At 48.7% G+C, this 16,838-nt stretch overlaps 6 protein-coding genes across 6 annotated transcripts; 2 read left to right on the top strand and 4 right to left on the bottom strand.

Annotated features, from left to right (window-relative positions):
• Window positions 1-27: 27 nt before the first annotated feature.
• Window positions 28-2,226, bottom strand: F5147DRAFT_611360 (uncharacterized protein). Its single transcript, XM_041432435.1, has 4 exons — window positions 2,052-2,226; window positions 1,670-2,004; window positions 1,302-1,622; window positions 28-1,244 (listed from the first exon to the last, which is right to left on the bottom strand). The coding sequence occupies exons 1-4, from the start codon at window positions 2,214-2,216 to the stop codon at window positions 362-364; spliced, it is 1,704 nt and encodes a 567-aa protein (XP_041293718.1). The 5' UTR covers window positions 2,217-2,226; the 3' UTR covers window positions 28-361.
• A 1,032-nt stretch (window positions 2,227-3,258) lies between these two features.
• F5147DRAFT_139759 (uncharacterized protein) lies at window positions 3,259-5,115 on the bottom strand. Its single transcript, XM_041428231.1, has 3 exons — window positions 4,981-5,115; window positions 4,698-4,877; window positions 3,259-4,649 (listed from the first exon to the last, which is right to left on the bottom strand). The coding sequence occupies exon 3, from the start codon at window positions 4,633-4,635 to the stop codon at window positions 3,331-3,333; it is 1,305 nt and encodes a 434-aa protein (XP_041293719.1). The 5' UTR covers window positions 4,636-4,649; window positions 4,698-4,877; window positions 4,981-5,115; the 3' UTR covers window positions 3,259-3,330.
• Window positions 4,873-6,589, bottom strand: F5147DRAFT_690524 (uncharacterized protein). The gene is made up of 8 exons (XM_041437076.1): window positions 6,544-6,589; window positions 6,344-6,469; window positions 5,940-6,323; window positions 5,844-5,889; window positions 5,475-5,797; window positions 5,317-5,381; window positions 5,230-5,260; window positions 4,873-5,153 (listed from the first exon to the last, which is right to left on the bottom strand). Exons 1-8 carry the CDS (start codon window positions 6,550-6,552, stop codon window positions 5,064-5,066), a joined length of 1,074 nt encoding a protein of 357 aa, XP_041293720.1. The 5' UTR covers window positions 6,553-6,589; the 3' UTR covers window positions 4,873-5,063.
• Window positions 6,590-9,618: 3,029 nt separating this feature from the next.
• Window positions 9,619-11,491, top strand: F5147DRAFT_575467 (SWIRM domain-containing protein; the record flags this gene model as incomplete). Its single annotated transcript, XM_041431272.1, has 2 exons — window positions 9,619-10,020; window positions 10,076-11,491. 2 exons carry the CDS (start codon window positions 9,619-9,621, stop codon window positions 11,489-11,491), a joined length of 1,818 nt encoding a protein of 605 aa, XP_041293721.1.
• A 408-nt stretch (window positions 11,492-11,899) lies between these two features.
• F5147DRAFT_753021 (glycosyltransferase family 15 protein) lies at window positions 11,900-14,304 on the bottom strand. The gene is made up of 13 exons (XM_041440229.1): window positions 14,205-14,304; window positions 13,928-14,156; window positions 13,512-13,876; window positions 13,325-13,464; window positions 13,265-13,274; window positions 13,181-13,211; window positions 13,077-13,129; window positions 12,954-13,027; window positions 12,881-12,901; window positions 12,786-12,827; window positions 12,360-12,734; window positions 12,225-12,311; window positions 11,900-12,173 (listed from the first exon to the last, which is right to left on the bottom strand). Exons 2-13 carry the CDS (start codon window positions 14,009-14,011, stop codon window positions 12,109-12,111), a joined length of 1,347 nt encoding a protein of 448 aa, XP_041293722.1. The 5' UTR covers window positions 14,012-14,156; window positions 14,205-14,304; the 3' UTR covers window positions 11,900-12,108.
• An 86-nt stretch (window positions 14,305-14,390) lies between these two features.
• Window positions 14,391-16,699, top strand: F5147DRAFT_690536 (uncharacterized protein). The gene is made up of 2 exons (XM_041437077.1): window positions 14,391-16,482; window positions 16,534-16,699. The coding sequence occupies exon 1, from the start codon at window positions 14,486-14,488 to the stop codon at window positions 16,472-16,474; it is 1,989 nt and encodes a 662-aa protein (XP_041293723.1). The 5' UTR covers window positions 14,391-14,485; the 3' UTR covers window positions 16,475-16,482; window positions 16,534-16,699.
• The last annotated feature ends 139 nt before the right edge of the window (window positions 16,700-16,838 follow it).

Consider the following 16,838-nt stretch of genomic DNA (forward strand, 5'->3'; position numbering starts at 1 on the left):
AGAAGTGATGTCCGAGCTGTGATCGTCATAAGTGCGCACAGCGAACCCCTAGTGACATTAATATTGGCCCTTACGTAAAGTGTTCCGTAGGTGTAAAAGGAAGATAACCAATCCCGTACGGTGACACATGTGATACGCCCTAGTTGTCCCATGGCCGTCAAAGGCGCTGCACCTAGGACATCAGCGGCGAAAAATAGCGGTCGTGTATGCGAGACTCCTGTGCGAACAAGAACTACGAGAGTTCATGCGTACCGTAATCCGTTGGATGCGGCTATGCTACAGTCCAAAGGCCCAGAAATCGATAGACACGAGTCATACTACCTGCCTCGCACTTCACCTCTCGCAGCACAAACTAACGTTCCTACCTCCCCAACTTTATCCGCTTCCTAACAGGGGTATTTGAATTCAGAACAGCCGACGGAACGCGTTTCTTGGCACTTATGCCCCACCCGCACTTTCCAAGCAGCAACACATCAGGCGAAGAGTTTGGCAGACACGTTTCGCCCTCAGCATCCTCGTCTTCCTCCATTACATTGCCCAGGCTGTCAGAGGAGAAGTCAAGTAAAGGGACAGATGCGCCAGGAAGCTCGTTGTCATCTGTGTCAAGCGGCGTAAGACTCGAGCTCCGCGCAATCGGAGGACTCGAAGATCGCCCGGTGAGGTGTGGACTTGAACCCCTCCCTGTGGTAACTACGCTCGAACTCCTAGCAATAGGTATAGGACTCGAACTCCGAGCTGACGCATTTGACTTGGCACGGGGAGGCGGTTTCTTCACAGGCGTTGCTGTTACGAGGGTGATCGCTGGCGCTGCGCGAGATTGGGAGGATTGGGACTGGGAATTGGTGCGCTCAATGATACGCTTAGCAGTTGCAGCAGGCATTTTTATATCTGCTTGTGACACCGTAGCTGTCGACCGATCCTTTCCCTTCCATGTACGAGACATGCTGATCTGTCGGGTTAGCGCACGCTGGAGTGCCTTGTCCTGCGTTGCGCCTACGCTTGCTGCACGTTCCTTTTCTTTTTCCTGGGCGAGCGATACGGACAGCGAGCGAGTACGAGCAGGGGCCCTTGTCGCTACACCACTTTGTGAGCCTGTTGCGGCCGACGATGAATGATGAGAGCGAGACCCATGGAGTGATTTCTCTGTTGATGGTCCGGGAGAAGGGGGTTCGTCGGAGAAGGGAGAGTTTGGGAAGAGTTTGGAACGGAGGAGGGCACATTGCTCCGGGAGTTTCGATTTGAACCTGTAATGATTAGATGGTCAGTATTGTGATTTATATATACGCAAGGAGGTCACTTACAGTGGTCCAACTACGTCCTCGCAAAACTTTTGCATCCAGTCACGTTCATTCTTGTTGTGGATCATAATCTCAGTGCGCGATATATTCATAAGTGATACGAGCTGCCACATTGAGAGTTTGTCCATGAATGACTCGAGGCGCTCGATCGAAGACGGGATGATTAAGTTTGGCTTTTCCTTCTTCTTTTTCCATGAACGGCTGGGTTTGACGGGCGAAATAAATGAAATATTATCCGTGGGTGGCACTTCGACAGGTGGTAATGGAGTGCATGGTCCAGGAAGAGAGAGCTTGAGAAAATAAAGCAGGATCTGAATCTGAACTCTACAAAGTCGTTATGATGCGCCCAAAAGCGAGATAAAAGCACTCACTCACGCTGCTCCATGCGCTCGAGCCAACCTGACCTCCATTTCTCTTCTAGCATCGCGCTGTCTTCTCCGGTGAGGTGTTCGCCACGCTCTGCGCTGCCATCGACTTTCTCGTACCCCAAAGCATACCACATCATGCTCTCCTCTGCTTCACCTGCACCGCCTCCGTCTGCGAGAATCTGAGGAAGCTCATTATGGTACTTGTTCGCGGCTGCGCGAAGAGAAAGAAGGAGAGGCTCGATAAAGGCGTGAAGAGGATGTGGCTGGTCTTCTGCGAGATCCGGAGTGCCTCGTATGTGGAGAAGAGATGGAATAAAGAGAGAGAGCGGCATTATTGACTATAGTGTTGTTAGTAAATATATAGAACAGTTAGTGAAGGACGTACATGAGGAAGCCATAGGAAGTGAAGGTAAGTGCGCTGGACAAAGAGGGCTGGGTCTGTTGGATCATGATCTTGAAACGGGTAGTCTCTGCTCAGGCTCTTTTCCTGGGCTGCGGTCCATTTGAGTGAGGCTGGCGTATGCAAAACAAAAGCTCGCTGAAGTGACATCGGCGATCCTTGGTGTAAGTCAATGAAACGCGTCGCACGTGACCGCGTTCAGTTCATATTCTTGTTCGGTAATTTCCTGGCAGTCTCCAATTGCCAACTTGTCATCGATTGTATGTATGCCATTGTATGGTGGACAGTCTCAAAATTACTCCTGCGATGGTCCCGAGTACTATCATGCTGCGTTTTTTTCTTTCTCACTCACTATGTAGGTTGGGTGCTTGAATGTAGTCGTCTTTTTACCAAAGTGGATTCCACGAGCTACCCGGAATTTCATTCAATATAAATACGAATTCTGGTTTACATCAAGTACTAGTACAAGTTGGGACTGACGATGATCTAACACCCCTTGCGAATCATTGCCTATTTTACAGCTGAAAAACAATAAGAAATGATAGTAGAAACAAAGGGCAGCAATATCTCTCTTAGATACATGTTTTAGTCGTTGCGCTTCTTAAGTTGGTGTTTGACTAATAGCCAGAAGGGCCTCTGTCGCGATAAGTGAGTGATCTATTGATCTACCAGGCATATAATAACTTGCGCCTAGAAGGCGAGTCGGGTGAGTCGGCGCAGTCGGGACTCAGGTGAGTCGGGTGAGTCAGGAAAGTCAGGCGAGTCAGGCGAACCATGGTACCAGGGTCCCTAGTGTCAAAAACGATGTTACAGGGAAGGCCGTGCTGACTCTGCTGAGCCAAAGCTGTATAACTGTTAACATATCAGTATCACTTCCACTAGCTAGAGAGGTGCGCGAGTGCCCACAAGTACAATGCGTCCCATTTCTGGTGTGGGATATGCCACAGCAACAGTGGCAAAGCCGATGATCGTGAAAATAAGTGAGGGCTGCACGGTTGGAAGTAAGAAGAGTGAGCGTTGCTTCGAAAGCTTACTGCTTTTATACTTTATTGCGCGAAGTTCTTTCGAACTACCTGAGGAGAACAGGAGGAAAAGCAGTCATATACCCGTGTCAAAAATGAAACATCGGCTGTTGTATGTCCCAAATCCTGCCTGATGATATGATCAGGTCCGACTAATATGTACGTCTCCCTGGACCAACCCATACAGATTTTGCTTCTTGGCTGCTTGCTTTGATAGTATATTTCCCTTATCTCCTCTTCTTCTAGTCCCACACAAAGTCCCTCACCTGACTCTTGAACCACATTTCCTCTTCGCGTGGAAGAGGTTGTGCCCCATGCACATGAAGCACCTTAAGCGAACGCACAGTGTCGTCTAGCTCAACGTCCTTCCATGAATTCTCCTGCCCCGCAACCTCCCTCCGGCTGCTGACCATTGCCTTCAGTATCATCAAAGGTACCTCCATGACGAAATCATCCCTCGCTATTAGTTTTAATGTGGTGACACGGGGCCACAGGGAACAGCTACGACGAGCGAAAGGTGCACCGAGGAAATACAAGATAATCTTGATGCATGAGGAATGGCTGTTCGTGATGGTAACAGTATCACCATTCCACGAGCGTGTTTTAGGTATCCACCGCAAGCCACGTGTGGCAGTGCACCTATCCAACTCCAATGAATTTGAGTGGGGTAGCGATATGCGACGAAGTCCATGGATAGAATCGCATTCCTGGAGAACGATGGTCTGACAATTACCATTGAACGCAGTTAGAGCGTCGTTGATGTATGTGCGCAGGATGACTTTCTCTGTCCAAATTGTGATTGTGTCGGTGTAGGCTCCCGAACGGGCCATGTAAAACTGCAGGTCGTCGAGAATGAGGCAAGGTATTTGCCGGGGTAGTCCCTGAAAGGTTTGACGAAGCGCTATGGGTGCCATTATATTGATCGGAGAGCCGCCGTAAATGGTCAGGACCTCAATGTGTTCCATGTTATTCTTGAACCACTGGAGATTGAGGTGACAAGCTATATTCTTGTCGATGTGAAGGGCTCTAAGGGCGGGACACACCAGTTTTGAACACGGTTCCAAGCGAGTGGCATGATGATAACATCCAACATCTGTCAATCGTAAACAGTCGAGCTGGGGCGCATATCCCGCCAGCGCGTCCAAGTCGCTGTATTCATTGAAGACGCCAGTGATTATGAGGCTCTTGAGTCGTTGAAGATGTAATGAAGTAAAGGATGGGGGAAAAATTCTGCCCAGGAGTTGATCTTTGATTACAAGATGGACTGGGTAACTCCCCGTCTTCTGTAGCTGGGAGCTTAACCACTGGTCGTTCATGGACGGTGCCCAAGATATCCGAGTCCACAGCTCCAGCATAGAAAACACAATGTTTCGCCAGTGTCTGCACACCAAAGCCATGGTGTGAGGGAACGGCATGCCTCCTGCGAGCATACAGTGCTCGTTTTTAGGGGTCGCCGTCATATCATCTTCGACGATACTTTCAAGTACGATCTTGAAGATACTGCACATCGTCTCTGTGGGAAGTGATTGAAAGGAGCACTGTGTCATTTTGCCGTTGACTACTGGTAACAGTAGAATCCTAATGAGATGAGGACGGAGTATGGACCTACCTCCTTGTGTTCCTCAGGGGTGAAGTCAAGGTTCAAATTTCAAATCGAGCGTGCGCGTCCAAATAAAGCCAAATACTCGCGGTACCAAGCAGTAGTGCGCATGCGATTCCTCATAAGAAAAATCGACCGGACACCTACCTGTGACGGCGAGTGATAAGAGGCCGCGTGTGAGGCTGAGAGCTGTAATCAGCGGAAAATGTAAAAACCCAAGATCCGAGTGATATTGAAGACCAGCGAGGTATAAGTTACTATAAATTGAAATTACAAATTCGTTGCTACATACCGTTCCAATGAATGACCCGAGCCTATCCTTATATGATGAGTCTTGCAGAAACCAACGCAATGATACCATAACCATATCTTGACCTATCGTTGTGACGCAATCTTGATAAGGGCTCTGAGCGCGCCTCCTCCCCGCAATACTATGCGGTCGGCCTTCTCTTCACCCATTGTTGCCTAGTCGTGCGACAACTCCGTCCTGTGGTATGGTCATAGTTATTATTTTTCACGGATTGGAGTGTAAATGACTCACCAACTCCACGAGAAGCGCGACCACAATCAGCCTTCGAGGAACCGGTCAGAGTGAATCATTCAACTGTAACATCGTAGTAGATCTCACCAAATAACAATCCACGTTATTCGTTCCATTGCATTGTTGTTCAAGTGATCATGTATAGCATCGAGCTGAAACAAAAAACAAAAACCCATCAGTTGCTTCTCAAGCCAAATTGCAATGAAACACCCACACATTCCGAGTTTCTCGTTCAGCACTTATACGCGTTCATCAATTTCCATGTATTCTCGTACAGCTTCATACAACCCTCCCAGACTTGCTTCGCTCCAGAACAACTCTGGAACGTCCAAGACATTGCTCACGAGATTTACGTCGCGTCTGAGCTTGAATAGCTTGCCTGTGAGCCTCATCGCATCACGGCGTTTGAGGTTGATAGCACCAGAGGATGCGAGCTGTCGTGGTATGGATACGGTGCTAGGGGATGAAAGCACGGAAGAGGCGACAGACTCATAGTGTGCAAGGAGCGTAGACTGGGCGAGGGCATGTGCAACGGACAGTTTGAGCAGATGAGAAGGCGACTTGAAAGCTACGGCGTTTTAGTAGGACTCACAAGACACGGTTTGAAAACGCACTGAAGAAATCATGATATATGCGAGGATATAAAATCGTTGGGTCATGCTAGACAACATCAGATGAGGAGCTGTAAAGGTTACAGAATAATGACATACCGCAAAACGACATTCCTCAATCTCCCAGTCATCTTCTTTCATTGGTCGTTTCAAAATACTTGCATTAGTACTAATGTCCTCGATAATAGCCCGTTCTTGCCCCTCGTCCAGTCCAAAGAAGACAACAACGCCATAAGCAAAGAAGACCACGTCCGCGATACGGTCTTCTTCTTTCACCTCGACTTGCTCGTGTCTCCTGTCCTCTGTCCTCTCCTTCGATTCCTGACTTCTCTCGTTTGCACCATGCCATTCACCTTCACCCTCTTCAGTATGCTCTGCTTCCCCTTCGGCCTCAGATTCCACATCAGGACGAGGCGGGGGTCGGTGAGATTCCGTGTGGGATCCAGACGTCATGTATCCGTCCGAAGTCCGTGGTACGTCTTCCTGAGGGATAAAGTATGAACCCTGATAGCCATTTCCTCAGCTTCAGCAAGGCGTTTCTGGAGTAATTTGGCTTCTTTGACAGGGGCAGCAGAAGAACGGACGCTGGTGTTAGGCCCATACCCAGGAAGGAGCGGCAGGTGATACATCTATATGACACCAAGACAAATTATATGATGCAGATCAGGAACATTGACACGGAAATAAACAACACGAGACTCACAACATACATCGCCTCGTCGAACGCTCTTGGGGTGACATTATGCTCCCTCTTCAAAAAGCTCGCGAGCAACTTCATCCTCAGTTCTTCAGCGATACAATACGCTGCAATTCTCTTGTATCCTGCTCGCTTTCTCTGTTCCTTGCTCATGCACTCGCCAGCTGACTTGTAATCACGAATGACGCCGGTATCGGTCTCGTAGCCGAGGATTGATCATCGGAAACAGTTGTTAATGGAGCTTTGTTTATGGTGCAGAGGGTAAAAGGACACGCTTTTGTGTTGTCTTGGAGCTTTCTCGCCGGTGATGGCGAGTCCTGAAACAGAGGTGCGTCGAGATGCTGGCGCGCGCGGTGCAATAAGGCCATGCGCTGGACGTGGACGGTAGCGTGCTGCTGGTGGAAGACTAGGTGTACGTACTACGTAGCGGGCGGGAACCGGACATGGTCGTTCAGGTCAATTTATGTAAAGTGTCCCTGAACTTCGATCAACACATGAGCGCTAGCGCTCAACTACACACGGACATATCGTAAGACCGAGAGGATACCCGGGGTTGTGATAATCAGGGCTCTTGGTTTACAAGGTGTCATGATATGATTCGAGCCTGTTCTTGCTGGTACCCGTACGAGCTTCAAATCCTTCTCTTCAAGTTGCTGTATTGATTGCTTATGCGAGGCCCTCATGAGATAACTCAACCCAGTCGGATCGCATGCAGGTGGACTGGCAAGTAGACTGTAGCAAGCCCATCTGATACTTACAAAGAAGCACAATTACGCCTTATCGTTAGGCAGTGACATAGTAGCAGTCGTATGTGGCTAGAGCAGACGTAAGTCGCGAATGTTTTAAGTAAATGTTTGGTGCAGAAGTATGGAACTTACTGTCCCGACTCGAACCTCTCGCGAATATAATCTCTAAAAGGTGAAGCCTTGCCAGTAGGTAAGAAACTCGGAATGTGATCGTTAGTGCTCATCTTAATCGATTCAACAAAGTAGTATTACCTGTAGACGGATAGTTGAATCACAGTCGGACATTGATGGGAAAAAGCCAGAGAAGTGATTGAATTCAAGGAACCCCGGACAGAGCCTCAGTGTTATTAAGCGCAAACTTCGTTTGAAGCGTTTGTGCGGGCCCGCCTTTCTTTCGAAAACCAAGAAATGTGCTGCCGTGGCATGCCGCGGATATAGTTATGTAGTGAGGGCCGTGGGGTCGAAACACAGGATTCAGAACAGACGTCCTGCCAATATGAAGACAGACTAGTACCAGTGTTGATCACGATAGATCAGAAGCTTAAGTTTTGCTCGTCGCCATCATCAAGAATCTGGGAGGCTCGTTGTGGTGCTTATTGTCCGTCGGGCAAAGGGTGAAAAGGGTGAGGAGGGGCTCGAGATCGATGATGGCGTTGTTGGGAACGGGCCGTCGTTAGTCAGTATATGATAGAACGGTCAGCGTATAAACGTACGTGGGCAATCCGATGGAAAGTTGAAAGTATCAAGCTAAGTGCATTTGACGGATATTGGGTCTGCTTGCTCGTGGAGCATTAGCAAAGCGCTGCCCAACCAATTGGCGATCCTTAGCGCACAGCCTCATATGATATTCAGTAGTAGGAAAAGTGCTGCATTTAGAGTCTCAATTTGAACCCAGTCTAAGTCAGTAGTTGGACAGGGGCCATTCGGTGCCCACTGCCAACAGTGACTGTCAACAAGTACTTGTCCAAGACACTAAGCTCATTGATTGAGTCCGTCCTCAATTATCTGCTTTTTCGTACAATAATAAGGATCTCCAGAATCGATCTTAACACACCAACCTGAGCTAGCCTGCGTGTTGATGTTGTAGCTCTATGATGTATTAAACTCGATACGTCTTCTTGCAACCCTTCCCTAATTCGAAAGCTAAACAGCAATGAGACTTCATAGTAATGCAAGAAGAAAAAACCAATACCTCTCTCGGATATATTGCCTAGTTGTAGCACTTTTCGTCCTTGAGACGGTAAACAAAAGCCTCTGGTGTGACAAGTGTTATACATAGTGATCCACCAGGCCTGTAATGACTTATTTCTCTTGTGAACACGGTGAGATCCAACGTCCTCGCGCCCCGTGTCGTCACTGTCGCTGTTGTCGCTGTCGTCGCCTCCGTCGGTTTAGTCAGAGATAACGGATTTAGAGTCGACGCGGGAGCTGGGACGTCTCTTGTGGACGTAGTGATGGCCCCTGTTCTTCCGTGACTCGAGATACGGTAGCATTGCAGAAAGTGTGCCTAACGCCAGGCGGGTGCCCTGCCACTTTTCGATGACAGTCACGGTGATGGACGGTCAATAATGGGCAAGTCGCGTATATTTCTTTTGGAATCCGCGCTTCCCCCCTATTGATACCGTGACAGCTTTTCCAAGAGTATTACAGGTTCAAGCCTCAGGTGCAATAGGATGTCACGATGTGCTACACGGTATGATGCTTGTCTGGTTGAGGATAATCGTTAGAGGTAGGCTGCCAAGACATAAAGAATACCATGCAAAGGCGCCTGGCTTGCGGTGACAGCAAAATCAACTAGATGACTGTTAGCAGAAGATATGCGGACGACGAGGAAGCAGTCTGGAACCAAATATCTGCATAAGAACAATTGCTTTGGATACCTCGTGAAGATACTGCTCCCAACGTGGGCCTATAGGCTTGCTTGTTAACCTGGTAGACTCGAAGACGTTCAAGTTGCTCTTCAATTGGCTTCAAGTGTAGTGCAATTTTCTAGCCACCATAGTTATTTGCAACTGTTTGGTATACTGGTTTCTTTCTAACCATACATTTGAACGGCTACTGGACCGCGATGGACTCACCAAAACGCACAGGCTCGCCATCGTCAACGTCAGAGGCAAAACGAATCAAGCTCACAGTTCCTCAGAAAAGTCAAGGCGCTTTCCCTGTAGAACCGGAGTCCGCTCCGGGAAAGCGCAGCGAACTTGACCCAATTCAAGGCGGGGATATTGGCAACCTTCCACCTGATACTGGCGAACCTACGTCAGCAGAGAATGGCTCGGGTGTGGTTAGGGTGCTGAAGGAGGGAGAAGGAGATGAAGATGCCGGGGACGTGTCAATGGGGGAAGCAGCTGATGAAGAGGCGGAGTCTGGAGACGACAACGATGATGAAGACCCTGCACAACTAGAGGCTACTCGCTTGCGACTGGAGGACCAAGCAAGAAAGTACCTCGCCGCGCAGACACACGATGTTATTATTCCGTCTTACTCTGCATGGTTCGACATGTCCAAGATTCACCCCGTTGAACGACGCGCGCTCCCAGAGTTTTTCAACTCAAGAAACCGTTCCAAAACGCCCTCCATATACAAAGATTACCGTGACTTTATGATTAATACGTATCGTCTCCGGCCGACGGAGTACTTGACTGTCACCGCATGCCGGAGAAATTTGGCAGGCGACGTGTGCGCCATAATGCGCGTGCATGCATTCCTGGAGCAGTGGGGTTTGATCAACTATCAGGTGCGAAGGGCAGAAATGTTATCTGAGCACTTTCTAATGACTAAGTACTCTGAAGATCGACCCAGAAGCGCGACCAGCCGCGCTTGCACCACCTTTCACCGGCCATTTCCGCGTGATCCTCGACACGCCTCGGGGCATGCAGTCATTGCACCCCGGGACTCGCCCTGCTATTACACATCCAATGAACGGTGCCCAGAAGCCAATACAGCAACACAGCGGCTCCGGTTTGGCGTCACTTGAGCTGCGAAATTCAATCTACCAGACGACATCCAAAGCATCACGCGCGGTAACTTCTACCGAGGCGAATGCGCTTGCGAACGGTGTGTCGTCGAAAGGGAACATGTCGTACCAGTGCGATACATGCGGGACGGACTGCACTGCATTGCGGTATCACTCGTTAAAAGTGAAAGATTTCGAGCTGTGTGGTCCGTGCTATCTCGATGGGCGATTCCCGTCGACGATGTTTAGCGGGGACTTTGTGAAGCTCACATCTAGTCCGCCTGGTGTAAGCCATGGTGGGACTGACGACGACTGGACAGACCAGGAGGTGCTCCTGTTACTGGAAGGTATCGAGATGTTCGACGATGACTGGAGTGCGATCGAGGACCATGTGGGAACACGTACATCTCAGCAGTGTATTAGGAAATTCCTGGCTCTACCAATTGAGGACCCATACGTAGCCTCGGAAGGCGACACGGGTCCACTAAGGTTTGGGCGGATCCCTTTCGAACAGGCAGATAACCCTGTGATGAGCGTGGTAGCCTTCCTCGCTGGTGTTGTTGGTTCAGGGGTTGCCGCTGAAGCCGCAAAGACAGCCATGCATGCTTTGACAGACGGTGCCCCAAGGGAAGGCACCGAGAATACACTTGACGAGAAAGGAGAGTCTAGTAACAAAAAGGGTGTAGAAGGTGATACTGCCATGGACGAGGATGCTCCCTATGCATCTACGGCGGTGAACTTTGAACCGGAGACCAACACTTCATCAAATACAGAAGGGGCAGAAAACGTATCCACCGACACCACAAAACTGGCGAAGCTGCAGTCCAAATTACCCCAGTCACACGCCGTGCGCGCTGCTCAGCTTGCTCTCAAGTCTTCTGCAAAAGCTGCTCAGAACCTAGCAGACGCTGAAGACGTACATATCCGCTCGACCCTTTCGTCTCTCATCAAACTCACGCTTACAAAACTCGAGCTTAAAATGTCCCAATTCGAGGAGTTGGAGGAGGTTTTGGAAGAAGAAAGGAAAGGTCTTGAAAGCGCCCGGATGGCTCTTGTAAATGAGCGCGTTAACCTCAAGCGTATGCTTGATGGTGTGAGGAGTGAACTGGCGAAGAACGGTCGGATATCCATCCCTCCAACCAACTTGGGTACCACGGGTCAGGGGACGATTGCGACTGAAGTATCATCCAGCACTCAGCTGGAAGGGGATGCAGGGCCTCGGAATGACGGGGAGTTTGCCCAGCTAGCGTGATGGAATAGGACGATATGTTAACTATATTCGTTTGTGTGTTTGACACAGCCCTGTTGTCCTCTTACATAGCTTTATCTTCTCTTAAGTGTATGATATACTAATTATTTTCTGACGCCTGAGTCGAAGTTCATTATAATTATAACGGTCGTGCCTCAGGCGTGGGGCTCGCGTAGATGTGGGCATTAGTGCGTAGTCAAATCCGAGACTCGAGACGGCCATTGGATTCTTTTAGTTCTCGGAGCCTGGGCACTTGCCGTCACAACTACTTTCATATCTTTGTGCAGTGACCATGGATACTTGTTAGCAAGCAGCGAATTTCCGAATTCCCTTCTATTCAGGGTGTATTCCGCCCGAACAAAAGACGGGACCCTTTTGTGCGTACAGTTCCACAAGTAGAAGCGGTAAGAGGACAAAACAAAGAAATCATTCCGATATGAAAGCAGCTGAAAAGGATTGCCCATGTGTATCCTGTCGGCCATCGCAGGATGCATATTTCATCGAGAAATTAAGGAGACTAAATAGCAATAAAGACGAGACAGTTAATAGTCAAACAACTTGAATAAATTATCTTGCTAGAGTAACGTATGGTAGAAATACATCGTGGCGTCTGCCTTCAATCAACCGAACATCCAATCGTCGTCCAACCGCATGAAATGCCTCAGACACGAATTTTCCGCAAAGTCTGGGCCAATTTTCAGTATCGCCAAGGTTTAGTCATGACGTATTATCGCACCGAAGCTATCGTTTGGATTGCACGAGCAGTGTCCTTCCCGCCATTGTCTGCCCTGGGGACAGTGAGCAAATTCAGCGTGTTTATAACCTTCGGACGGATCAGTTATGGCTACGAAACGATATGGCCGAAGCTTACCTATATCTTTGAAGAAATGCAGTTGATCCTTGCGTGTGAACAAGGCTGCGGCGATGCTATGAACAGGTGCATCTCCCCATCTCTGTGTACGGTCAGGATGACACGAACAGGAAAGATATTTAACTTGCCTCATAGTAAAACCCTCCTGTATTCTCGAGATAGTTAAAGAATTTTGTGTAAGCTTCGCCCCTCCAGAAGTCCATATCGGCAATTTCAAAGTTTGACCAAACTGAGTGAGGGGCAGAAGTGACTTTTCCCAACATGATATTGAACAGTTCTTACAGTGACACATGTTGTAAGAATCGCCCGCATCGTCGGATATAAAACCCATTGAGTTGTTTGGTGACACGTATTCAGGGTGGTCCAAAATGAATTCTGGGAGATAGGTTCATCTTCGGCCTACAGAGTACGATGCTTAGTGCTTACCTTTCACCACGGACCACAGCGAGATTATAGTTGATTCCCATTCTGTTCAAAACGCGTTTTATGCTATAAAAGATATGGCAAGAATGTCAATTTACCTGGCATTGAAATGGTGAAGCCTGGGCCGTGGGTAAATTTAGCAGCTGGACCACTGTACCGGGGATCTCTCACCATAAATTTTGTCATGATCTTCCATGAATACAAAAGGGTCATATTCAAGGTCACAGTAAAATCTCACGTCGGGTCTACATAATGGGTCAGCACTTAATTCATCTGGTACGCCGAACGACTCACTCTACTCTCCAGTACCACTTGTATGGCGTTAAGAGCTCATGGCGGAAAAAGAACTACATAGTGAGGTTAGCATAAACGAAACATCCCTTCTAAACACACAGCACCCCTGAGTTAAACCGACACATATTACGGTAACTAATGGCCAAGGATGAGGACGCGGCCTGAATAAGTTGCACGGAGATACGCACGAAACACTGTCTGTAGTTTCAATGGTAAGATGTTGACGACGATCTGATCAATGGACTTACCGCCATAAATGACGTCATCCTGTGTTAGCATATTGCGTCCCCTCTCAGCTCGTTCTTCATCTATCCAGGGTGGTTGCACCCAAGTTTCGTGAGGGATGAGCCCAAATGATACATCGCCGTTAGTCAATACTTTAACACGCCTGAAAATGCATCATAAACCAACTGCACTAATGATGACATGGTATACCTTTTGAACTCGTAAGAGAAGGGTTCGTCGTTCAAAAACACCCAAGGATAGTTGAATTTGCGATTGAATTTTGCCTCCAACTGTTCTACACTGGATATCACGCCATCGAGATCACTGTTACGGGCCAGCATCAACAACGTAGCATTGGCTCGGTGAGAAGTGGAAGGGTCGTGTGGAATGATATTTCCAAAGGAGTGTGATGGTTTACTCTCTGCGGAAGGCGCTAAATCGAGTAGGGCCTCGTCCATCTGTTCGACACCCAAAACACCTGTGGAATCCTTGTATATTGACTGTTCTGTGGACAAAATCTTGGAAGACAAGTAGGCGCCTTGAGGACCAAGAGTCATAAAATAACACACACACGACTATACGGGAATCTGAGGTAGGGTGCGGTACGGGATATGCCTTTGACATACCACAGTGATCAATGCGATGGTGATAGATCTACGATGTGACGCGGTTGATATAGGAAGAACCGTGTTTCGGAAGAGAATCTGCATTTTAACACGATAGCAGGCGAGTGTCGACAGCTGGGGGCTGAATGAGGTTCAGAGAGAGAACACTATTTAATTTTAATAGCCTGTTGTAAAGCTCGGGGAACCGAACTTCCAACTTGAAGAACCTCTGTGACGTAGAGGTAGAGTTCTGAAAAATATATTATTACGAGTATTGCCTTGTCGTATGTTGACGCACCTATATCGTGTCAGTGAATAGCAGATGCATTCTGGAAACCGGAGAAGGACATTGTACATGTAGCTGGTCTAAATTGTTTACCTCAAGTTATAAAGTTATTCTACACTAGTATGATGCGATTCATACTCAGCTGAGTACCGTAAGAGAACCATGAGTGACAAATACTTATAATACTTCCTTTTCAGGATCGGGTCAAGGTTTTACTCCGATTACCACCAGGACTAGCTCATGATTTTCGTACTTCACTAGGTGAAAAAGACAGAGCTAGTGCTGCATTTTGCATGGCAACATGGATACTTGGCAAATCACCTTGGCTGCATACTAGCCATGTGCGCTTACGCCTAGATTTTCTTCCCCAAAAAGTTTGGTCTCAAGCACGCAACAGACTCAACGCGTCTCTCGCTATTTCAACGCAGTCACCATCATCCATCGAGGTCGAACACATGCCTCTTCCACGTCAAGCACCTGATGTGTCGGTGTTTGAGGAGATGACTGCCGAGTATACCTTGGCTATGTCCCAGAATTCGTCTGTATTCACGCCCCAGACCTCTTCTGGCACCCTCGTAAATCTAATACGTAAAGCGGACTACGCAGCCGCGGAATCGTTGCGGAAAGAGATGGTGGATATCAAGATACCCATTCAACCGCATGCCATTTACGAACGGGCAGCGAGAGCTGTTCTTCAGACGAAGGGGCTCAAAAATCGAGGGGAAGCGTTTTCTGCATGGCTTTCGTTGGTGCCTACAGCAAAAGAACAATGGAGTTCATTCAAGGATATCCGTCAGCAGCTCTTTCGTGGATCGAACTACCTTAACATCTCACTCATCATGCGGTTCGGCCTCATCATGGCGTCAAAAGGTTATATCGCTGGCGATGCACAGTCACAAGTGTTGAACACCCTTGCGCGCTATGCGAGTCCTACCACGTCTGAGAGGTACATTCTAGAACTGGAAGCGGTGGCAGATTCTCTCTCGAAATCCGGCCACGTGAAAGTTACTCCAGAACAATGGGCAAGCATCTACAGCCTCGTCATCAGAAACCAGGTCCTGGCTGGCCGAGAGGAGCATGCCCTTCAGCTTGCACGCGTCGCTGCAACACGCGAACGTCAAGTCACAGACTTTACATTTAGATTTCTCCTAGAGCACTCCCCAGACGAAGCATTTACAGCCAGCGTTCACGAATTACGCAAGCAAATATCCAGCAATCCTTACAGCATCCCAGACGTTTGGTATAAGCGGACTTGTTCCCGCACCGATACCCTTGCGTTGACTTCCCACCTGCGTTATCTCCGACGTGCTATCGTCTCGACGAACCCTCCCACTTCTTATTTCCTTTCCAACTTCATGAATGCCTATCATGCCACCGGGCGTACACGCGCCATACTCGCTTTGCGGAAAAAAGCGTTCCAGCACTCGCACAAAGCCAAATCCCTATGGGTCATGGCAGAGATGCTTTATCACCGTTCACGCAACGAGCCCCAACTCGTCCTTGTGGTCTTTGCATATCATTTCCACATGATTGGCGTCCCTCGCAGAACTATTTTGAAAACCATGAGGTTAATATCCCAACGCCGTGCTCCGCTTTCCCAAAGAACATCGCTTCCAAAGCACTTGCTAAACTGTCAATACGATATCTCAGAGAAACTATGGCCGACACCCTATCACACCGCCCTCGTTTGGGAAGCTCTCGTTTGGTCAACGCCGGAAAGCGACCACGAGCGCATGTACAAATATCTCCTCTCCGTCGCAGATTCCAGCACATCCCAGAAGCCCATTTCTTCCCCCGACTCCAAATTCGCTCCATCATTGCTGCAGCTTCCAAAGCGCGCAGTCGACGCAGCTCATTTTTCGCCTTTTGTAAAGTTGCATGCGAAGCGCGGCCGGCCGGAGCGGGCTGCGGGCGTCTTAAGGGATATGATGAAGTTCGGACTGAGCCCTGGGGTCGTGCAGTGGAGTATTGTGGCAAGGGGGTTTGCTGAGTATGGGGATCCAGCCGTGGCGGTTTCTATCATCGATCGGCTTGAGGAAGATAATGGATCGCAGGATCGGGCAGGTGTGAGTGCCGATCATGCGGACCGAGCGCCGTCGATTCTGGACATTGGGCTTTATACGAACGTGCTAAGAGGGTTCGTTTTTGCAAGGAGTTTGGAACATGCTCAGGATATAGAGAGGAGGATTCGACAGAGATTTGAGTATATTGATGGCGAATTAAGGGCCACAGATGATGCGCTGCGTCTGCTGCGGAACCTCGAGAGACAGATGGCGAGTTGATAGAGGCGGTACGAGTATTTTTGAATTGTTCTAGTGTAGATGTTTGATATGTTTCACAGCTTGTCGTCCTAGGGGCCATTCAAGTTGCGCTGTCACAACGTTGCACCATAGATACATCCTATCCTACACAATTTACATTTAAAATGGGATAATGTGGGTCCTAATCTCGATACTAGCTGTGAAATCAACCACCGGATGTGCCCGTTTGTGAACCACGTGGAACGATGCTCAGGACAACTCAGAAGCATCCTGGTTCATATTACTCCCGCGGACTCAGCAGTCGATTCTCCCTCCCAAAGGCATGGGTCAGACTAGCCACGACTCACGAGTCTGTGGTATACAAGCCTCCTGGTTTCTCCGAGTT

The sequence above is a fragment of the Suillus discolor genome, assembly GCF_016758755.1.
Source record: "Suillus discolor strain FC423 chromosome Unknown F5147scaffold_22, whole genome shotgun sequence".
Classification (NCBI taxonomy): Eukaryota; Fungi; Basidiomycota; class Agaricomycetes; order Boletales; family Suillaceae; genus Suillus; species Suillus discolor.